The sequence below is a fragment of the Hyperoodon ampullatus genome (assembly GCF_949752795.1).
Source record: "Hyperoodon ampullatus genome assembly, chromosome: 11".
NCBI lineage: Eukaryota > Metazoa > Chordata > Mammalia > Artiodactyla > Ziphiidae > Hyperoodon > Hyperoodon ampullatus.
The window spans coordinates 28,258,615-28,283,002 of record NC_136924.1 but is presented as its reverse complement, the minus strand read 5'-3'; the positions used below and the strand labels follow the sequence as shown (position 1 = coordinate 28,283,002).

Here is a 24,388-nt window from a genome sequence, read left to right as displayed (position 1 = left end):
AAAAAAAAAGTCTGCAGCTCAGATTTATTTATTCAGTAACTGATTTTTCTCCTCTGTTCTGCAATAGAATAAGTAAATCACATTCTTAGAAAGGAACCCATAGAAGGGATACAGAAGAATCCCTAGAAAAAAAATGACTGTAGCCAGACAGCTGAATCAATGCAAAGATCGGAAGGGTGACAGATGTGGCTGCCAGATGATGGCCCCAGAGCAGTGGAGGGCCGGGGTAGTATCTCCCTTAGGATCGGCTCATTAGGAATAAAGAGATGTTTTGATGACAGTGGGAGAATGAAGCAGAGAAACTCTATTCTTGGGAACAAACTGCCATTCACTTCCAAGCAAATTTCATGTGTGGCCTTCCCTCATTCTGCAGTTACTTATATCTAATATTCATTCATTTATCCAGCTATTCAACAAATGTTTGTTGAGTGTCCAGTATGTGTCCAGGCGCTGAGCTAGATCATGAAACTTAGACTTATAGGAGAAGACAGGCAGAAGGTAAACAAATATTTAGTTAAAATACAGGAAAGCACTATTATGTTAAAGGTGAGGGTGCTGTCACGGAGAATAAGGAGGAGACCTATTTGGGGCCTGTCTGTAGAGATAATTAAATTGAGAAGTAAGAGGTGAGAAGTAGCCTCTCTTGCAAAGAGCCAGAGGTAGAGCATTCCTGATCCCAGCTGTGGAGGCTGAATGGCAGAGAAGAGCTTGGTGTCTTTCAGGAGCTGGAAGGAGATCACTGTAACTAGACAGTGGTCGGCAAACGGAGGTCATAGAGTAAGACGAGGTTGGGAGGGAGGGGGTCAGGGACACATCATGAAGGAAGTCAGGGCAGGGGTTTGGGGAGCTCTGGAAGGGTTTTAGAGGTAGGGGTGTGTGTGTGAGAGAGCGAGAGAGATGATCCACTTTACATTTTCCAAGGTCAGCTCCGGCTGCTGTGGAGGACACACAAGGCAGAGCTGGGCAAGCAGGTATCCAGTGAGGAGTCCGTAGCAATAGTCCAGGAGAACACGATGGTGTCTTAAACGGATCGTGGCAGAGGAGATGAAAAGTAGGTGGACTGGGACTTACTTTGAAGGCAGAATCTGTAGGACGTTTGTTATGTGAGATGTGGAGTGGAAAGAAGGGAACAAACAAAGGATGACCACAGTCTGGGTTGAACACCTTGGCAGTTGGTGGCGATAGGACACCACCATGAAGACATGAAGAGTTGGTATCAGTATCAGGAGTTCGGTTTACGACATAAGTTTGAGACGCTTGTGAGACATTCCAGTGAGTTGTCAAGTAGTCAACTGATACAAGTCTGGAGGGCAAAGAAAATGTCTGGGCTGAGTCTCTGAATTGGGAGCCCATCAGCATGGAAGTGGTGGTAGAAGAGGTCAGCTAGGGAGAGTGTAGAGGGAGGGAAGTGGAGCCTGGGACAGAAGTCTAAAGAGCTCCAACATGTGGATTAGAGGAGGAGCCTGCGAAAAACACTTCAGGAACAGCAGACGAGTAGGAGGAAAACCTGTAACGTGTGGCATCAGCACAAACCAAGAAAGGAGAATTTCAAGGAGGAGAGGTCGATTATGTTAGATGCTTTGGGAGACCAAACAGGATGACGATCCCAAAGTGTCCATTCGAGTTGGTGACATGCAGATCACAGGTGATGCTTTCATTTGCATCACTTCACTCCTCTGTTCAGAGTCTTCAGTAGCCGCCTACATGCAGAGTCAAGTTAGACCTCACCCGATGGTGTTAACAGCCCTCTACAGCCTGGCCCCGCCCTGTCTTCCTTGTGTGATCTCCCCTCATACCCACTGGGGAGCCAAAATCTTGGGACTCGCTTCCTCCCCTTGAAGCTTCTACCCACACCTTCCTCCAGTGCTTCACTTACTATATCGTACTCCTCCTCTCTTAAAGACTGGATCATATAGCAGATGTGATTGATTTTGGTTACTGAGGCAGTGTGACACTGACGGAGAGCGCTGTACTGGCAGTGAGACCTCAGTTCTTAATCTAGCTACTAACCCACCAGATAACTGAGTGCCTTCAGGATTACTACTCAACTTCTCTAGAGGCCTCGGTTTCCTTTTCTGTTAATAACGGAGGTTAAAACTAAGCGTCTCTCCTTGCAGTGACCGTCTACCATTCTATTGTGCTTGTATCCATTTTCCATTCCTTATGCTCATTCATCAGATGATATTATAATAGCTCCATACAACCTATTTAGTTATTGACATACTTGAGAAATTTGCAATACTGATATACAAAATATCAAATGAATGGAAAGATGTTGAGAGTCTTCTTATGGTTCAAGCAATGTAAGAAATCAAAATAGGGCCTCCCTGGTGGCGCAGTGGTTGAGAGTCCGCCTGCCGATGCAGGGGATACGGGTTCGTGCCCCGGTCTGGGAGGATCCCATATGCCGCGGAGCGGCTGGGCCCGTGAGCCATGGCTGCTGAGCCTGTGCATCCGGAGCCTGTGCTCCGCAACGGGAGAGGCCACAGCAGTGAGAGGCCCGCGTACCACAAAAAAAAAAAAAAAAAAAAAAAAAAAAAAAAAAAAAAAGAAATCAAAATACTTTTACATGATTTGCCCCTCAAAGGTTTTTACACTCTAGCTGGGGAGAAAAGATTATAAGCATGAAAGGTTAAATTACAGCATTCTGACACTAGAAGAGAAGAAACATGGAGGCACATGATTAATTACTACAGACCGTGCTCTACTTTTACGTGCCACAGTCTCAAAACAGTCCATGTGGGCACAGTGCTAAGCTCAGGAGGCACACAGAGATCCAAGACTCTCCTCGGGGCTTACTGGGAAGAACCACAGGACTGCAGGGGAAGCAGAGGACCAGGCTGGCCTGAAAGGCGATGCGTGGATGAGTGGCGACTCGAGCTGGTGTCTGAAGTGCAGGAGAGAGAGAGTGAACAGCAGACCTGCGATGGAGTTGGAAATGAGAAGCACGTGGGTGTTTGGTGTTGCTCCAGTGGAGGACGCATTAAGGGAGGGGAGAGGGAGACCTTCAGGAGAAAGGACAGCCAGGTGGTTGAATGCTAGGCCAAGGTGTATTATTCATTCAGCTAGCGTTTTTGAGTGCCTACTACGTACCAAGTAATAAATATGATTTAGCTATGTAGCTCCTGCCCTCAAAAACCTGTCTCAAAGGGAGAAAGACACAAACAGGAAATTAACAGGTAATATAATAAGCAGTCTTAACAATGCAGAATGCTGTGCACCAGAACAAGCTATAGGTAATGTGGAGATCTGAGGGATTTTAACCATGGACATGAATGACATTTTACGAAGATTTATTGGTAGAGTGGGTTAAATCTTCTCCCTTATCTACTTGTAAAAGTTACATCGGCATTCAACAAGTATTCATTTGATTGTAAAAGCTTAAGGTTAAAAGGGATTAAAAAAAATTTTTTTTCCTATTTTGTACTCCAGCCAGAACATGAAAAGTTCAGAGGTGGAAAATGACAAGATTGTTCCCAAAGCAGCAGTCATTATACCTGAAGCTGAACAACTAATTGCACCTGGAACACCTATTCAGTTTGACATTGTACTTCCTGCTACAGAATTCCTTGATCAGAACAGAGGGAGCAGGTATGGGCTAAGGGGGGTTATCTCTGGGAGAACTGAAAATAAATTTAATGTCTCATGTCCCTACCCACCTCCAGAGACGATCACCTTCTGACCTAGAGTTCAAGTGTCACGTGTTCCTTTAGCTGAAACTGTCAGGATGTTTGACTCTGGCTATTCCCCTAGGCGTATCAACCCTTTTGGTGAAACTGAGGACGAGACATTTCCAGAAACAGAAGGTAAGTGGCTAGTTCTGTGTACTTATTCTTTCCCCGGCACAAAATGACCAGGGCCATTGAAATAAGATGGGAAGTCATGTTCTAAAGAGCTTTGACTTGAAATACGAATTGAAATTATGATCCACAGATGTGTGTTCTCTGTGCAAACTCACTAGGACACATGCAGTTAGGACCATCCTGGGATAAACACTAAGGGGAGGCTGACGGATTTCCTGCAGCTGTCGTACCATCAGCCACATCCATACCCTTTTTGTAGCTCCTGCAGAGAAATGCTCCCAAATCTAAATCTGCTATAACATTACTGCAAAACAAAGTCCAAGAGGATAAAATCTGGGTGAGTCATAGACATGCTATGTCATTTTAGAAAACCAAAAACACAAATAACTCATTCTTAAATTTGAAGATGACATGAAAAAAAAAGTTATTTAATTTGTTCAGATTCTGATTTTTGTTGTTTGATTTACGTTCTTACAAGGTACATAAGAACACACTCAGTAGAGCTGACCATAACCTGCTACTCCAAAGAGCTACACTTCCCAGCCGAGGCAATTTAGAAGTGTTGGCAAGACCTCATTTTAACACAGCCTCTCCTTGACTGAAGCCTGAGAATGTCGTTAGAATGAAATGCCACTTATTTAAATTTAAAAGTAGGACTTGAGAACTGGCATTCCTTACAGCTTTAGGTAAAAAAAAGAAAAAATGATGTTAATAGGCTCTGCATCAAATCTGACTCTCTGCTTATATCTAGCTGACTTCTCACACAGTCCACAGTTTTTTAACTGTCTACACAAAAATCCTTCTAACTTATAAAAACTAGCTTCATATGGGAGTAACCATTTATAACATATCAGTTATATTTTCCTAATAAGTTTTTTTAACCCTTATTTTTTAGGGGCAAGGATACTCATAGGGAGGACAAGTGAAGAAAAAGTAGGCTTCTTAGTTTCAAATGGTGGATAAGTGAATTACTGTTCTTACAGGAAAAAAAAAAGATCTTTTAAACCTTCTTCATGATCTGCCAGTTGTGGCTGCTGCTATTCAGTTTGTCAGGTTACGTGCCATTATCAAGAAGCCAATACTGTCAGCTTATTAGCATCAGATAAGCTAATAGTTCTGCAATCTCTGTTAGTTTATGGAACGTCATCCCTGCCCTTCAGTAATAAATGATGTGCATGGATTGAATGAAACCCAGCATCAGGTCTTATCTTCTTCAAATACATTTTTTTCTATAAGAGGACTTTATCAGTGGGCCAAAGTAATGAATGAATTTTCTATTGTCTAGTGGAAAAGCTCTTATTTTCAGAGAAAAGGTAAGATGCATATACTGCCACTTACATGTAGTCAACCTAGAGTTCATGCTAGAAGGATGTTCATGTGGTTTCATTTTATAGATGAAGAAAAAGAGGTGCTTTTCTAGTCTAATGAATAGTTCCAAACAGACAAAATATGGACAATAGGAGATTCAGAGCTTTGGCAATTTGTGGCTTATATAAAAGCAGAGTATTCAAAAGTTTTGGTAGAAAGCCCTCCAGAAAGCAAGGCAAACCCGAGGTCTTCAGCCTGTTCTCAGACCAGCACATGTGCCTCTGGTATGCGCGTTGACAGGCAGGAAGTGAAATGATCCTGAGCAGAAAATGCTCTCTTGCAGATTCTCTTTTGCAACAGATGTTTATAGTTCGGTTTTTGGGATCAATGGCAGTTAAAACAGACAACACTACTGAAGTGATTTACGAAGCGATGAGACAAGTATTGGCTGCTCGGGCTATTCATAACATCTTCCGTATGACAGAATCCCATCTGATGGTCACCAGTCAAGCTCTGAGGTACATTCAGTTTCATTTTCAGATTTTCTTACAGCTTCGACTGATTCCCCTTTGAAAGCACGTTTAACCATCTAGAATGTTCATAGTAGAATTGTTTGATTAGATTAAGTAAAGATGCTACTCATGTTTCTGCTCTGTTTTTTACATTTTGGTTTTATAAGATACATTGGCTATGGCTTCCCTGGTGGCGCAGTGGTTGAGAGTCCGCCTGCCGATGCAGGGGACATGGGTTCGTGCCCCGGTCCGGGAAGATCCCACATTGCCGCGGAGCGGCTGGGCCCGTGAGCCATGGCCGCTGAGCCTGCACATCCGGAGCCTGTGCTCTGCAACGGGAGAGGCCACAGCAGTGAGAGGCCCGGGTACCACAAAAAAAATAAAAATTAAAAAAATACATTGGCTAGAAGAAGTTCCCTTAAAGACAAGAGCTGATATTTTTAGCAACTGGTATCTTTAGTGGTGAATGAATTCTACCCTGTTGGGCGTAAAGATGCCATCACTCGAGAGTTACTCTCTGTATCTCAGAGCTTGCAAGTGGAAGGGTTTTTGTTTTTTCTCTTCATCTCTGAGAGTACTATTTATAAAAATTAAAAACTATGAAAACAGAACATGAGCCTGCCTGAGATAACTAGACCACTACAAGGAAAATCTGATTAATATTTGTTGGGCTGAAAATAAAGAAGCCAAGTCATGTTAACTACATGATTTGTGGTTTCAAGTAATAAGATCCGTATGAATGATGGCAAACGACAGTCAAGCTGTGGCTGCCATGGGCATTAAGGCCTGTGCTGTACAATACTGTAGCTACATGTAACACTTGAAACTAACTCATCTGAATTGAGAAGTGTTTTAAGTGTAAAACACATACCAAACATTTTAGATCTCAGACTATCCCCCCCAAAAAAGAATGCAAAATAATTTTTAAATTAATAATACACCTAGCTAGTAATATTTTCAACGTATTAAAGTGTATTAATTTCAGCTGTTTTCACTTTTTTTGATGTGGCTGCTAGAAATTTTTAAATTACATACGAGGCTTACACTAAATTTCTGTGGGACAGCAGCACTGCTTTAGAGCCTTATTCCTGACCTTGGCATTTATTAGCTGTATGAACTTGAGCAAGTTACTTAACCTTTGTGCCTCGGTTTCTTCAGCTATAAAATGAAAACAACCATATCCACACCCCATAGTATTGTCATGAGGAATAAATGAGTTAATTCATGTAAAACATTTACAGCTGTGATGGGCACATAGAAAGTACTCAGTAAATGGTAGTTTCAAAAAAGTTAATTAGCACTTTGGCAAAAATCAGAATATAGTTTCTTCCATTTATTAAAATCAGTCCTTTTCATTTGTTATAAACCTTCTACTGAGAATGAGGTTCTTATGAATAAAACCTTATATTTATTTAAAGATTTTCTCCAAGTGTGTCCTGGACCTTTCATAGGCATTGAAAGCTTTCATAAGCTACAAAGCTTACGATAATCTTTCTTATAATCACCACCAAAAAGATCAGAGTAAATACATGTAAAAGCAATGTGAAAAACCGTAGTACATCAAATAACACTATCCCCAAAAGTGCAAAGACAACCCACAGAATGGGAGAAAACATCTGCAAATCATTTATCTAATAAAGGTATAGTATCCAGAATATATAAAGAACTCTCACAAATCAACAAAGAAAAAACCCAGTTAAGAAATGGATGAAACACAGTTAAGAAATGGAAGAATGTCTACTTGAGTTGACATTCCTCCAAAGATATATAATTGGCCAACAAGCACATGAAAAGATGCTCAGTGTCATGAGTCACTAGGGCAATGCAAATCAAATCCAGAACCACTTCACACCCACTAGGATGGCTATGGATTTTTTTTTTTTTAAAGAAAGTAACAGGTGTTAGCAAGGATGTGGAGAAATTGGAACCCATTGCTGGTGAGCATAAAGCATTGTTCAGCCACTGTGGGAAATAATCTGGCAGTTCCTCTATAATTTAAACATAGAATTCCGTTCGTGGGTAGATACCCAAAAGAATTGAAAACAAGTGTTCATATAATAGTACTATTCGCAATAGCCAAAAGGTAGAAATAATCCAAATGTCCATCAAAAGATGAAGATAAACAAAATGTGGTATATACATACAGTGGGATATTATTCAGCCTTAAAAAGGAATGAAGTACTGGTACATATTACAACATGGATGAGCCTTTAAAACATTATCCTAATTGAAAGACAGACACAAAAAGCCACATATTGTATGATCATTTATATGAAATATCTAGAATAGGCAAATCTATAGAGACAAAGCAGATTAGTGAGAAGCTGCCAAAAGCTGAGAATAAAGAATGGGAAGTGACTGCTTTAACAGGTATGGAGTTTCCTTTTGAGGTGCTGAAGATGTTCTGGAACTAGATAGTGGTGATGGTTGTACAATGTTGTGATGTGTTAAATATCAATAATGGTAAATTTTACCATACACATCCTTGTATGGGAATTCATGTTTTGAGACAATTTAGAAGTCACACAGAAAATCCGATCTTAAGCAAATCCAGGTTACCTGATGTAGACAGCAAACTTAAAAGTTACTCACAAAATATGATATGAATGGTTTAAATCTTCATTTATAGAAAAATTTTACAAAATATTTAAAGTTATCCCAACTTGAGGGAAATTGTTGATGATATAAATTTTAAAAATCATTAAATTCATATTCATTAATAGGGACATAAATAAAAATTTATTTATTTAGCTTTGTAGCTTAAAATTCCATACAGATTTTCTCATTTTCTTAACCACCTCTTTGAAATATGGAGGTTCTTATCCCAATTTCACAAAGCAGTTGAGAGAAATCAGGGTGACTTACACAAGATCATAAAGTAGCCAGGTTGGAATTCAGTTTTAAGCCCTCTGATTATAAACACCATGCTTTAACAAGTATAACTGCATACCTTTCATATTGTAACCATTTTGGGGGGACAGCTTTATTGAGATATAACTTACATACTGTACAGTTCACCCCTTTAGAGTGTTTTTTAGTATATTCAGATTTGTGCAGCCATCACCACGAACAGTTTTAGAACATTTTCATCATCCCCCCAAAGAAAACCCATACCTGTTAGTAGTCATTCCCTTCTCCCCTGCAACCTGCTCAGCCCTAGCCACTAATCTTGCTGTTTCTGTAGATTTGCCTATTCTGGACATTTCATATAAACAGAATTATAACCTTTTTTTTTTTTTTTTTTTTTTTTTTGCGGTACGCGGGCCTCTCACTGTTGTGGCCTCTCCCGTTGTGGAGCACAGGCTCCGGACGCGCAGGCTCAGCAGCCATGGCTCACGGGCCCAGCCGCTCCGCCGCATGTGGGATCTTCCCGGACCGGGGCACGAACCCGTGTCCCCTGCATTGGCAGGTGGACTCTCAACCACTGCGCCACCAGGGAAGCCCATAACCATCTTTTTAACAGATTTTTTGCTTTCACTTACGAACCTTACAGCAAATCAATAATAATTTATATACATAATACCATGTGTTAGAAAGTAGAAATATATATATCTATATATAAAATATCTATCTATATATCTATTTATCTATATATAAAATAACAGTAAATTCTCTAATGCAGTTAATTTTCTCAGAGACACTGATGATGCTTAAAATGTTGTTAAAGAATTTATCTAGAATACCTTCTTAAAGTTACTCCTCCTACATCCAAACTGATAGGGAATAGTTTTGTTAAAATTCCTTCACTGTTGTCTCACCTCTACCCCATGTTTAAAAAAAAAAATTGTTAAACTTAGAAGTATCCATTTATCCAGTACTTTAAGGGAAACAGACTGGTAGTAAGTGCTGAGGTGGAGGCTGTACGGAATAAGATCCACACACTAATTTTCTAGAGAATTATAATGCAGCCTTTTTGGATAAGCACTAAAATACTGTGAAATTCTCTATTTGCTATAATCTTCCATTAAAGATACCCTGAGGTTTAACTACACAGGTTCAACAAAGGCAGAAATCATGGCACATGCTCCCTTTGGATCGTCACATGGAGCAATCTCACCTCGCCCTCAACTAGGTCTTATATTTTCATATTTCGAGGGGTTTTGTGTGATTTTATTCTGAACTTGTACAAACTCATCTAAGGATATAATTTTATCCAACATTTGTGATACAGTGAATCTCTTAAAATTTCAGGTTGATAGATCCTCAGACTCAAGTAACAAGGGCCAATGTAAGTACCCTCATGCATGCTAATTTTAGTGATTACTCCTTAATTCACCTTTGTAGCCACCTGAAACACAAAGTAGGCACTCAGTAAATTTTATTTGCCAAATTAAATGTCAATAATAAGTGCACTTCTTTCATGACTTTTGCCATGGAGAATGATCTTGTCTGTTTTTTAATTCCAGTTGGTCGTGTGATATTAGGTCTATTCCTATTTTTTTCTAGTTTGAACTCACTAGTGTCACCCGGTTTGCTGCTCATCAAGAAAACAAGAGACTGGTTGGCTTTGTGGTCCGCATGCCCGAATCCACAGGCGGAGAGTCCCTGAGCACATATGTTTTTGAAAGCAACTCAGAAGGCGAAAAGGTCTTGTTATTTTCTTCATCTTAGGATTCCATAATATTTCAGCCCAAAGATACTTTTTAAAGGGTTATTTTACACAGCCCCCTGGATATTTAGTTGACTGTTCTTCAGGTCCCCATTGAGTAGTTTAGATAATAATACCTCCTAGTAAGGCCCCACTGAAGGAAAACTGGAGTATAATTTCCATATGGAAAATACATATCAACCAAAATAGAGTGAATGAAGTTTAATGGTGAAATATAAGTGTTTAGTAGAGCTATCAGGAACTGTTTAAAGCAGTTCCCCTCAAATTTATTCTTTTTTAAAAAATTAAAGCAAAAGTTACAATGGAGAAAATCTATTCTCAGAGAGCAAACCAAGGAAGCAGATGTCAGGAAAGTACATATAAACTGTTCTTTTCTTTAGTATGAAAAACTGCATTCACTACTTAGAATTGATCAAAATGAATCAACCCTTCTTTCAGGAAGTATCTGTTTACCACTGTGTATGAACGTGCAGTGGTTAAATATGGTTAAGAGAGAAAGGAAAAAGGTATCCCGGTAAGAACTTTAATCGATTTAATACCTTCAGTTTTCACTTAACCTGGATATTCTTTGTACGCACAAACCGGCAACAGGAGACCAGGACAGGTGGATGCTAGTGTTCAGAGCCCTGTGTGATGAGTCTCCTACAGCCAGGTCCTCTGTCCCCATGCTGACGTGAGCAGACAGTGACGTCGTTGTACTCTCATAATCACATTTCTTTTTGAAATTCTTTATCCTTTTCTGCCTTTGCCAAACACTACTTTTCTTGTCTTTTGCAGATATGTTATGCTATTAATTTGGGAAAAGAAATCATTGAGGTTCAGAAGGTAAGGTGCATTTTAGTGCTGGTTTAACAACAACTCAAAGGGTATCTTTACACTTAGATTTCTCTCAAAAAGAGAAATGATGCTCACTAGGCAGGGTGGCCAGGTTTGGGATCTCCTTTTAGGCTTCTAACGACCGGACATTTTTGATCAGCTAGTTCCATGGTCACTGGTAACATGTAGAGTTCTTAGGAAGTATCACTGCTGCACCTCCTACTGTTTTATCAATTTTTTTTGTTGCTGTTGTTGTTGGCTAGATTTCCTTTCTTTCAAATGAAGCTGGTACAAACCTCAGCATCTACCATGCGCTCTAAGGCCTTCTTCCTCAGAGCGGTCACAGGCCCAGCAACACTGAGACGTTACCTGGACGTTTATTGGAAATGAAGACTCTCAGACCTGTCTGTCAGCAGTTTGCAATCTTTCATTTACCCAACTAATTTTTGAGATTAAATTTTGTATAAGAAGAACCCTGGGATTACAGCAGTGAACAGGGGGCTTCTGGTTCAGCACTGTCCAGAAGAACTTTCTGCAGTAATGGAAAAGATCTATTTAATATGCAGATTGAAATGTGGCTAGTGTGACTAAGGAACTGGATTTTAAACGTTTAATTAATGTAAATAGTAACGTGTATTGAATAGCTAGTGGGTATCATGCTTGTGCAATTCTCACCTATCAGGGAGGGGCAGACAGATCAAGGACTAAGACCAACATAATGAAAAAATGGCAAGCCCTGCAAGTTTGTTATTTTATGGTGTAGATCAGAGTTGGCAAACTTTCTGTAAAGGGCCAGATAATAAACCTTTCTCAGCTTACTACCTCTGTTGCCAACTACTCAACTCTGCTGTTGTTAACACAAAAGCTGCCATAGTATGTAAATGAATTGGCACGGCTATGTTCCAGTAAAACTTCATTTATAAAAACAGGTGGCCACAGTTTGCCAACTCTTGGTATAGAGTAAAAGGAAAAAAAGGAGTTTAAAGACAAAGAAAGGTCAAAGTTGTGAGGGAAGTTCCTCTCTGGACTCTTTCCAGAAAGATGATTCTGAGTTGGCTATGTAAATGATATTTTGACTGAGAGGTAGAAACTTGGCCTAGTTTCTGGAGGAAGTAATTCAACTGAGGGTTTCTTTAGAGATTCAAGGAGACCCACCTGAAGGCGCACATAGACGAGTCAGAAGGAATGAGGCTAGATTACAGAACATAATGACAGCCAAGCCAAAGGGGTTTTAAGTGCATTTTAAGCATTTTCTTTTCTCCTTCTTAAACTCCCATAACTTCAGGATCCAGAAGCACTGGCTCAATTAATGCTGTCCATACCACTAACCAATGATGGAAAATATGTACTGTTAAACGATCAACCAGATGACAATGATGGAAGTCCAAGTGAAAATAGAGGCGCAGAATCTGAAGCATAACCTTCTTGCGCCTTTGGGTGAAGAGCACCCAGGAAGGAGAGCTACCTCCTTAAGGGTTTCCAACTTCTCTAATACATACAGGCACACCACTTGGTTTCAGAATGCTGACAGCCGCTTGTGGAACGTACTATTGATGCCTTGATACTGAGACTTGGGAGGGAAACAGTAAGAAATGGTTGACAACATACCCATCTACAAATGTTATTTTAGGTGCTTTGGGTAAGTCCTTTTCTTAGATCGCATTGTTCAGCGCTCAGAATGAAAGCTATGGAGAAAATGCATTGTTCACTTTATTTCAGTGTCATCTCTTTTCAGTTTCCAGTATCTTTTCAAAAAATGGTAAAAGCCTAGATTTATAATTTGATAAACACTAAATATTTCCTATTAATATAATCTATTTTTGTATTTTACTTAATGAGCTTTAAGTGCCTGTCATTCTGAAAATTGTATATTTATAATCACGTTTGTCTCATAATTGGACCTAACAGCATTAATTTGTGCAGTTAGGTGATGAGCCCTGTGCTTTAAGGCTCGAGCACTAGCAGAAATGCAGGTCTAGTTTTGGTAATTGTTCAAACATCATTCAATAAAAAGACAAGCAGATGAGTACCACAAAAGATGTTTAGTTTTACAGTGGAACCTTAATGAACCAGCATTCAGAAGTTCATGGTCCTTTAGATACTGTTTTTAGGGGTGGATCACCATGGACAGGGTGCAGCTCTACCAATTCCTGTTTCTTCTGAGCCAGACCCTCCTTAAAGAAGGGACCAATTAACTTTAAAACTCACCTGAAGCACAACTGGCCATGGGGCTTGGTATAAAAGTTCCTATTTCCACCCTGACATGTCTGGTTCCAGGCATCCCAGCCCACTAGGAAACAAGTATAATGACCTTTAATTGGTACAGTATGTTTAATTATAACGAAGTTCAACAGAAATATCACTTTCTTTGTAATAAATTAACCTAGCAATAAAAGCTAGCAAATAAAAACTATCTGTTTCTTTTGCTTTTTGTGGTTATTTTCTAGAACATCCCTGAAAAAAAACTAAGGTTGGTTCTGTAGCTTTAACAGTTAATTCCCAAAAGAAAACCAGGACATCATAATGAAATCACAGCAAAGGGGATGTACTATGCAACATGAGTGGAATAACGTGATCTCAATGCCAAGCTTTTAAAAGGTGCTGCTCTTAAAATGGTGGATTAATAAAATAACTTTTGCAACTCAAAATTAGGTTAAAGGGTTTAACTGAGGAATCCACTTCTATAATGTGTGTACCGTCAGAGACACAGTGAGCTAGTCAAAACAGTATGAAATTATACACCATAAAATCTATAGTTCAGTGCTAACTAATGTCTTATAAATTTCTATATCGTAATCATAGTAGATCAGTAAGTTCTGACAGGCTTCAAGAGCCACAGTCCCCTTAATTCTTGCTTAGAATTGTTCAGGATGGGAGGAGAACAACATTGTTAGAAACTACAATCAGTTTAATTAAAATTTTAATAGTGTGTGGCCTATGGAAAACAAAAAGACTAAACAGAGCTACCATATGATCCAGCAATCCCACTCCTGGGTATATATCTGGAAAAGATGGAAACTAATTTTAAAAGATACATGCAGCCAGCACTATTTACAACAGCCAAGACACGGAAACAACCCAGGTGCCATCAACAGACAACTGGCTTAAAAAGATATGATATGCATATATATAAATACACACACACAAACACACACACAATGGAATATTACTCGGCCATAAAGAATGAAATATTGGCATTTGCAGCAACATGGATGGACCCTGACGATATTATACTTAGTGAAGTCAGAGAAAGACAAATATCATATGGTATCACTTATATGTAGAATCTAAAAAATAATATAAATAAATCTATAAACAGAAAAAGACTAAGACAAGAAAACAAACTTTACCAAAGGGGAAGGCGGGGTGGGGTAGATAAATTAGGAATATGGGAATAACAAATACTAATATATATATAACTACTAAATGTAAAATAGATAAGCAGCAAGGATTTACTGTATAGCACAGGGAACTATATTCAATATCTTGTAATAACCTATAATGGAAAATAATTTGAAAAAAATACTGATATATATAAATGAATCACTTTGCTGTACACCTGAAACTAGCACAATATTGTAAATCGACTGTATTACCAAAAAAAAAAAAAAAACCCAAAACAAAACAGTGTGGCTTAACTAAGCCACAAAGCCTGCAAATCATGAAAAACCAAAAGACTGAAATCCAATACATTAAAACTAACTTCACAATAAAACACAGAATGAAAACACAAAATTAAATGAGCATATTCAGCAAGCACATATGACCAACAAAAATTAGTATCCAGAATATACAAAATATTCCTACAATTAGTAAGAAAAAGATAAATTGAAAAAAAATAGAAGTCATGAAGGCATTTCATAGAATAAAAAATAAAAAGGGCTCTTAGAAATATGTTCAATCATATAAAAATCAAGGAAATGCAAATTAAAACCACACAGGTACTGACTACAGCCTGCAGAAATTAAGCTGCTGGTCAGGATGGAACAATGAGGAATACTCTCACCTGCTGCTGGGATGGGAGAACAGTTCAGCATTCTCTCCAATGAACTTGCAGGTACACCTGGCCCTACCACCTAGGAGATTCACTTGTGACACACTGCAGAAACTCAACACAGGTACCCAGAGACATGTACAATGACGATTACAGCAGCACTATTCATAGTATCCCAAATTTGGAAATAACCCAAATCTTACCTACAGACTAAATATCTGTGTATTCATGTAACACAATATGAGGGAAATAAAGCTAAATAAACTATATGGCTACATGCATCAACACTGATGAATTTTAAAAATGACAATGAATTAAAGTCAATACATTTATATTAACTTTACAAAAACACGCAAAATACCATCATATTGTTTTTAAAAATATAGATGGTTGTAACCCCAAAGAAAAGCCCAGTGCACTGTGGTTTCCTCTGCAGTAGAAAGTGGAGCCAAGACCTGAGGAGGAATCATGGGAGCACCTAAGGTGGTAGCAATAAGCTCTTAACCTACCTGGTGGCTACACAAGCATTCTATTTTCATTCACTAAACATACATATTATATACTCTTGTACATACATCATATCTTTTAATAAAATTTTTAAGTTTAGAAAGAGTGGGTGACTTTCAATTTAACTGAAATGTGTTAATGCACATTAAGGCCCTCTGAAAATAAGTGCCATGTAAACGAAAGGTGGGAGGGTGGAAAATGAGATTTTTTTTTGAAGATTTAAGCATGCATTTTATTTTTAATAGATCTTTCTTTATTGGAGTATAATTGCTTCACTATACTGTTAGTTTCTGTTGCACAACAACAAATCAGCCATATGCACACACGTCCCCTATCTCCTCCCTCAAGCTTCCCTCCCACCCTCCCTATCCCACCCCTCTAGGTCATCACAAAGCACCGAGCTGATGTCCCTGTGCTATGAACCAGCTTCCCGTTAGCCATTCATTTTACATTTGGTAGTGTATATATGTCAGTGCTACCCTCTCACTTTGTCCCAGCTTCCCCTTCCCACTCCCCATGTCAAGTCCATTCTCTACGTCTACCTCTTTATTCCTGTCCTGCCCCTGGGTTCATCAGAACCATTTTTTTCGATTCCATATATATGTGTTAGCATACAGTATTTGTTTTTCTTTCTGACTGACTTCACTCTGTACAGACTCTAGGTCCATCCACCTCACTACAAATAATTTCATTTCTTTTTATGGCTGAGTAATATTCCATTGTATATATGTGCCACATCTTCTTTATCCATTCATCTGTTGGTGGACATTTAGGTTGTTTCCATGTCCTGGCTATTGTAAATAGTGCTGCATGAACATTTTGGTACATGTCTCTTTTTCAATTATGGTTTTCTCAGGGTGTATGCCCAGTAGTGGGATTGCTGGGTCATATGGTAGTTCTATTTCTAGTTTTTTTAAGGAATCTCCATACTGTTTTCCATAGTGGCTGTATCAATTTACATTCCCACCAACAGTGCAGGAGGGTTCCCTTTTCACCCACCCTTTCCAGCGTTTATTGTTTCTAGATTTTTTGATAATGGCCATTCTGACTGGCATGAGGTAATACCTCATTGTAGTTTTGATTTGCATCTCACTAGTAATAAGTGATGTTGAGCATCTATTCATGTGCCTCTTGGCCATCTGTGTGTCTTCCTTGGTGAAATGTCTATTTAGGTCTTCCACCCATTTTTTAACTGGATTGTTTGGTTTTTTGATATTGAGCTCCATGAGCTGTTTGTATATTTTGGAGATTAATCCTTTGTCTATTGTTTCATTTGCAAACATTTTCTCCTATTCTGAGGATTGTGTTTTTGTCTTGTTTATGGTTTCTTTTGCTGTGCAAAAGCTTTGAAGTTTAAGTGCCATTTGTTTTTGTTTTTATCTCCATTACTCTAGGAGGTGGATCAAAAAAGATCTTGCTGCGATTTATGTCAAAGAGTGTTCTTCCTATGCTTTCCTCTAAGAGCTTTATAGTGTTCTGGTCTTATATTTAAGTCTTTAATCCATTTGGAATTTACTTTTGTGTATGGTGTTAGGGAGTGTTCTAATTTCATTCTTTTACATGTAGCTGTCCAGTTTTCCCAGCACCACTTATTGAAGAGGCAGTCTTTTCTCCATTGTATATTCTTGCCTCCTTTGTTGTAAATTAGGTGCCCATATGTGTGTGGGTTTATCTCTGGGCTTTCTATCCTGTACCATTGATCTATGTTTCTGGTTTTGTGCCAGTACCATACTGTCTTGATTACTGTAGCTTTGTGGTATAGTTTGAAGTCAGGGAGCCTGATTCGTCCAACTTCGTTTTTCTTTCACAAGATTGCTCTGGCTATTTGGGGTGTCTTTTGTGTTTCCATACGAATTGGAAATTTTTTTGTTCTAATTCTGTGAAGAATGCCATTGGTAGTCTGATAGGGATTGCATTGAATCTGTAGATTGCTTTGGGTAGTATAGTCATTTTCACAATATTGATTCTTCCAATCCAAGAACATGGTATATTTCTCCATCTGTTTATGTCATCTTTGATTTCTTTCATCAGCGTTTTATAGTTTTCTGAGTACAAGTCTTTTGCCTCCTTAGGAAGGTTTATTCCTAGGTATTTTATTCTTTTTGTTGCAATGGTAAATGGGAGTGTTTCCTAAATTTCTCTTTGATTTTTCGTTGTTGGTGTATAGGAATGCCAGATTTCTGTGCATTTTGTATCCTGCAACCTTACCAAATTCATTTATTAGTTCTAGTAGTTTTCTGGTGGCATCTTTAGGATTGTCTATGTATGGTATCATGTCATGTGCAAACAGTGACAATTCTTCTTTTCCAATTTGTATTCCTTTTATTTTTTTCTTCTCTGATTGCTGTGGCTAGGGACTTCCAAACCTATGTTGAATAAGAGGGCGAGAGTGGACATCCTTGTCTTGTTCCTGATCTTAGTGGACATGCTTCCAGTTTTTCACCACTGAATATGATGCTTGCTGTGGGTTTGTCATATATGGCCTTTATTATGTTTAGGTTCCCTCTTAGCCCATTTTCTGGAGAGTTTTTATCATAAATGGGTGTTGAATTTTGTCAAAAGCTTTTTCTGCATCTATTGAGATGATCATATGGGTTTTATTCCTTCAATTTGTTAATATGGTGTATCACATTGACTGATTTGCTTATATTGAAGAATCCTTGCATCCCTGGGATAAATAAGCTAGCCTCACCAATTTTCATTTCCCAGCATTGCCTTTGGTTGTTTAGCCACCTGTCAGAACTACCGTTAGGGAAGAGCAGGACCTGCCTTACATTGTCAACACTTAGCTGAGCCATTTAAAAAGAAATAGTTTTTATGAGACCAACTCAAATACAGACAGTTTATCTTCAAACTTCAACAGCTAATAATGATATGCCAAGTATATTTCTGCTTGTAAGAGCAATCATAATAATAGCTAATATTTATAGTAGTTAGTTTCCTAATAAAGTGCTTTATACAAATTAAATCCTCAAACAATCTATGAGCTATATTATTACACCATTTTATGCCTGAGGAAATGAAGCACAGAAAGGTTAAGTAACCTTGTAAGCAGCAAATCAGGATTCAAATCACAGTCTGGCTCCAGAATCTACGCTTCTAACCACTATGTGCTATATTACTAGCACACAGAGAAAACCAGAGACAAAGCAATCTCCAAATGCTTCCCTCAATACATTAATCTTTGACAATTATTCTGATATTCAGTAACTACATCAACTTAAAAGTGCATCTTTAATGCCTTATTACCTTTTGTACACATTCTGAAATGATTACTGTAATACTAATTTTATATAGTTGGTGCTTCTGGGTACAGAAGTGCTAACTTTTTTTCCCTCACATTAATAACAATGAGGGCATTACCAAAGAATGTGTCAATACAAACAGATCTTACCTACATTACAGAATGTACAGTCCTTAAAGGTGATCCCAGAATTACGACATCAGATCTGCACTGATTGGGAGATAAATTTCATCTACCTTCCTGAGTATGTCTCCACTGATAGGAACAACCGGTGCTATCCAATAAACTAGGTGGTAAAGAAGAACCAAACTATTACAATAGAGGGAAATATCCATATACTTGTCCAAATCGACCTTTCATACAGTATATAAGAACTTTTTGTATAAACCGAACTCTCCTTTTGCTATCACCATCTCTGAGTTCACTGCATAGTCCTATGACTTCACGTAATCTCTACAGACCCACTTATTCTGGATTCCTTTTTTAAAACTGAAGTCTTTGACAACCTGTTAAATTGTTCTAACATCTAAAAACAAAAAAACGGTAGCATTAAATCTCTCTTAAGAAAAGGTATACCAACAGTCTGAAACTTCTGCACCTTAAGCTGGAAGAACTAAAATTATTAAAATTGGTTAAAGTCTACCTTTTACATTTGGCCAATCCAACATAAAAGAGGAACGTGACAATGTATGTGATGGTATTGTCTCATCTTTCCCACAGCCTTACAAACTTTTCTCCTCAGAAGAGAAGGAGCAGCAATCAGACTTTCTGAGCAAGAACATTTTCTCCAGCATAGTATTTAAAAGGCTCTCCTTTATTATGATTGTTTCAGTTCAAGTCATGACTGCAAATGGCACTACAGCATTGCAAACTAATGATCCCTTCCCAGGATTAAGATTTAAAATTAAACATCCATGTGGGTTCTTTTATTTGAAAATAGCAAGCAATAGAAAGATTAAGAATATAAAAAGGAAAGAAAACAAAAAGTCCACCTGGGATACACAAAGAAGAGCCAGTACCAGTTTTATACTTGAAATTTTGCCTGTGTGCACGGAAGTATTTTTTTAAAGAGATTCCACACACTGTTAGATCAAAGGGAACTCCAAAAAGATCAATATTAAGAACTACTGGTTTAAGACATTCAATTTTGAACATAAACATCCAGAGGAAGTAAATTTTTGAAATTATATTTATTAATGTTCTATTATATCAATGCATATTGTATTCTCTTAGAAGTGGGGAAGAGGAAAGCCCCACTTAACGGAGATAAACTTGCCATCTTTGATAAAATTTAATTAGAACGGACAATGTTATGGTTAGTCCTTAATTCCTGAGAATTTGAACATTAAGTTTTCTGTGAGTTTACAACAAATGCTCACACTGATTTTTAAACTGCAGTATGTCTGAAAACAATGAGAAGATTAACATTAATACATTAGCAAGGAAAACCGTCATCTAAATGTCTACATCAACTTAGGTATAGAACACTCAAGCCCTGTTGCTCTGCACTGTTAACAGCACTTAAATATGCTTCATCTTTTCAGAGATTTGACTTCAAACAAGTAAACTTATTATACCTCATCCAGACTGCAGTGACATTATTTTGAACTAAAGGCAAAATAATAATCTGTCACATTTTTCTCAGTTGTAGGTATCCATGGAGTCAGCATGTGAACTCTATCTAGTATTGATAAAATAATTGACATGTGTGGGGAAAATGACAGAGACATCTGATTCTCTTCTATTTAGAATTTCTATCTCTATTAAAGGAGATGATTTTAGGGAAGTTAGAGAAGAAAAACAGAAAAAACAATACTGTTGCTATGAAATGGTGACCAATTTCATATAATCAAATGCAAGATCATTAATATAAACATTTACAATAATGAAAATATAAATTATTAATTATGCAGCATGCTTTAGGGCCATTTCTACAGTTAGTACATATTACAAATATTAAATGCCTTTAATCCATCCATTGTACATAACTCTATTACAAGTCATGTTTACATAATAAACAAAAAACACTTCCTACCTATTCTGTTTCTTCTGAATTTTAACAGTGAAAGTGTTATCTTGCGCTGGGAAAGTTACCCTGACCGTGATCAATGAATACAGACAGGGCATTGTACACCTGTTCCAAAAGCTGGAAATCAAACAACAATGTTAGAATTACTTGCAGGATTTACCCAAAGAAATGCTTAATAGGCAAGTGCAATGGAAAAATCAAGTATTTCCTAAAATGATGTTAGTATTACACATAAAGTTTTAAACTTTTTCTTTTCACTGTAAAGGTATCATTGTATTATATTAAAAGATTATAGGCCATGATTAACCATTTAAATGATATAATCTTTACAAAAATAAAGCTAATAGCTTGCCAGGAACTAAATTTACTCAAAATCTTTCTGTACCTTTTAAATCAGTAAGTGGTTTAGTTTATTAGAACTTTATTCTCACAGTGGTAATTTTTTAAAAGCCTGCACAGTGCTTTATCTGATTTCTTAGATTATACTTGGTTTAAAGAAAAAGTCTGCCCAAACCATCATCAAGACTTCAGTTCAACCTAATGTAGAAGAAACCTGAGTTTGGATGTAGAAATAAGAATTCATTCCATTTTCTCTGCTATCATACATAATGCCTTCAGCCAAAAGTAAAGCTTCAAGCAGGACTCTATGGCTTTATCTGTATTTTCTTCCCCCTTGAGTATTAAGTAAATCTTAAATTTAAAGCAGTTTTTGGAGGTTAAATGTTCTCAAAGCAATGTAAACTAGTTATAAAATGTCTCACCACAGACAGCAGCAGCTCTTGTGAGCCACATGAAATTAACAATGAATCAGTTCACACTGTACAAAAAGGTTACATAACACTTGCGCCTCACCTCTAGTATCAAAACCATCTTCATATATCCCTTTTATAAGAATATTGATATGTATGCTTCATGAATCTCAGGCTCAATTCCTTTTGTTTAAACATTACTGGCTGTATATAGTATATGCACTGAATTCCCAATGACTGAGACAAATATGGATCAAAGACCTATACAAATACAAATTATAAACATTCATGTAGATTACAAGAGGTCTGAGGTGGCAGTTTAGGAATTTAAGTTAACCCTTCTAAAACTTCATTTCAAATAACTGTTCCCAGGCACATCTAGCCAAAGTCCAGACAAAAATGTGATTTTAAAATCTCATTCTCAACCTTTGAAAAGTAGAGCCTTCAGAAGAAGAATGGACTTAACTTTAGAGCACTGCCTTAGAGAGTTGCAGCATCTAAATATTTCCCCGAGATGTGACCCAGGAAACACTTGGTTGTTAGCTTATTAACATCCATTTCATATACAATTCTGATGATTTCATATGGGCAACGCATACCATCAGTATCATTTGACAACAGGATCTGCAGACACAGTGCTGTCGGACAGGTCTCCATTGCTTGTTTTAGTCTCTTCTGGAAGCATGAGTGAAAATAATGGACATGTTTATGTTCATTTTAAAAAGTGAATTAAGGAAATAAAATTAAGAAGGACTAAAAAAACAAAATTAAGGACTATATTGCTAAATTTCAAATTAAGAAAATGCTACATCCACCAAATGTTTCTCTAATATCACAAATTATATGTAGTTTATTTACCTTAATTTTTTAGAAATCTAGGCTAAATATTGCAAATATAATTGTTTTGACTGGTTTGTAATAGTGGTGTAGAATTGTGAGAGAGCCAAACTGCATCTGAGGTGGGTTTCACACTGCACATTCCCCCAGCTGGGCCAAGAAACTGTAGTGCTATTATTGATAGAGACATGGTTACAAATTCACATATAAAACTGTCCAGGATGAATAACTTTCCAACTGTATTTACAATTTATTTTTAAATGCAGGTTTTTATTATGACTGTGATAAAGTGAATTTCTGCCTTTTGTGCAAAATGTCATATATATATATATATATATATACACACACATATATATACACTTCATTAACAGAGAAAAACTATTTAATGTTTTCAGCAACTTTGACAACATCTCTGAGCAAACTTCAGCTAAAGTAGAGTCCTAAAACAGAACCACCACCCAGCATCAGGCACGTGGGTGACATACATTACCCCAAACCCTAGACAGCTCCTTAAGAACAGCAGTCCAAAGCAAGGAGCTCCACTGAGACTGAAATGTCTGTTTTGTCTTAATGCTTTAGGCCTTAAAGTAAATGGCCAATCCACCTGCAGAATATTCCTAGTTACCTAGGCTGGAGACAAGGTTCTGGCATCACGAAAGGCCTGAGCAGAACGTAAGCAATAACTCAATTTCTTCACAATTTAGATTATACTGACTCAAATTCTTCCAGATGGCTTCGCTAAATATTATTTTTAAATGAACCCAAACATAACATATTTTTTTAATTTAATAAATATTTAGTATCTTCCAGGCAATCATTCTTCAAGAACACGATTATTATTCAGTCTAGATTCCAAAAATGCCTGCATTTAAGTAATACTGATGGAACATTATCAGCAGGGAACAGGGTAACTGATATAAGTGGTCTACCCAAATGAATCACCTCTATTCAGTGTGAAAAACATATTTATTTTAAAATTTAACTGGCAAAATAAGATTAGTAAAAACATCACGTTTTATGAAGTATCTTTTATTCTTGATTTGTGAAATACAAGTAAGAAAAAGGAAAAAGAGCAAACATGAAACCTGTCATGTTGCTGTACCTAGTTTTAAGCTTCCAAAGAGGAAACCTAAGTTACATAATTTCCATAACAGAAAAAAGGAAATATCCATTCTTCAGGGAAGACAATTGTTGCTAAATTTCAAATTTGAGAGAAATGTACCACGAGGGTCCCTTAAGTATGAAATGCTGAACAATTTACACCCACAAAGAATATAACGGACAGACTCCTCTCCTTAATGACTATCAGCTATTATGGCTCTACTGCTCTCTAATTCTCCAAGGCCTGGCTATGGAGGAGCACAGGAGGCTATTATGTGACACTAAAATGGCCCTGACTATTTTATGTCTCCTTAATCACCTGTCCCATACATTCAGTCAGTGTCTAGTCATCAGCAGCTCTGACTTAAGCCAACATTTAGTCTCCTCCTCTAATTTGTTCGTTCTTATCTGATACAGTTGAAGGGTGAAAGAAAAAACCCTAAACTTGGTAAATTTTTTTAAAATTAAGAGATGAACTGAATAAAGAGTTATCTCAGAATGAAATGCATAAACTATGTTAAATTTCTTTTCAGTTTCACAAATGATCCCCTTAGGCTTTACTTCTTTAAAAAGACATTTCTAGGTCTATATTATTTTTCAAAAAGAAAAGTCTGACTAGATAAAATGGGGTATTCGTGTCTACTACTAAAGACAGATTTATTCGTCTTTCCAAATTTAAGCCACTCACTGACCTTCTTTCTCTTTCTTTTCTTGGTTTTCTTCAGCTGCAGTCTTGTCAGCTCTGAAGAAAATTCTTGCACTGCTCAGTGAGAAACAGAGCAATTCAAATTCCTAAGTAAATTTAAAAAATTAGAAATAAAAGCTGAGAATACTTTAGTAAAACATCAAAATTATATTTAATATCTCATTTCTAAAAAG

The 24,388-nt window shown here is 37.4% G+C and overlaps 2 protein-coding genes across 4 annotated transcripts in view; one reads left to right on the top strand and one right to left on the bottom strand.

The window, feature by feature from the left end:
- APPL2 (adaptor protein, phosphotyrosine interacting with PH domain and leucine zipper 2) overlaps positions 1-12,468 on the top strand; it is a gene marked incomplete at both ends in the record, with an annotated part of 51,495 nt that extends 39,027 nt beyond the window's left edge. For both annotated transcript variants that reach the window (XM_079714388.1, XM_079714387.1), the window contains 7 exons: positions 3,433-3,591; positions 3,754-3,806; positions 5,455-5,629; positions 9,815-9,851; positions 10,070-10,210; positions 11,010-11,057; positions 12,334-12,468. In XM_079714388.1, the coding sequence (XP_079570514.1) occupies positions 3,433-3,591; positions 3,754-3,806; positions 5,455-5,629; positions 9,815-9,851; positions 10,070-10,210; positions 11,010-11,057; positions 12,334-12,468 (748 nt within the window). The remainder of the gene's footprint in view (positions 1-3,432; positions 3,592-3,753; positions 3,807-5,454; positions 5,630-9,814; positions 9,852-10,069; positions 10,211-11,009; positions 11,058-12,333) is intronic.
- Positions 12,469-22,116: 9,648 nt separating this feature from the next.
- The window catches only part of WASHC4 (WASH complex subunit 4), a gene marked incomplete at its 5' end in the record, with an annotated part of 53,698 nt that continues 51,426 nt past the window's right edge, over positions 22,117-24,388 (bottom strand). For both annotated transcript variants that reach the window (XM_079714402.1, XM_079714403.1), the window contains 2 exons: positions 22,117-22,246; positions 24,202-24,301. In XM_079714402.1, the coding sequence (XP_079570528.1) occupies positions 22,179-22,246; positions 24,202-24,301 (168 nt within the window). In that variant the 3' untranslated portion in view covers positions 22,117-22,178. The remainder of the gene's footprint in view (positions 22,247-24,201; positions 24,302-24,388) is intronic.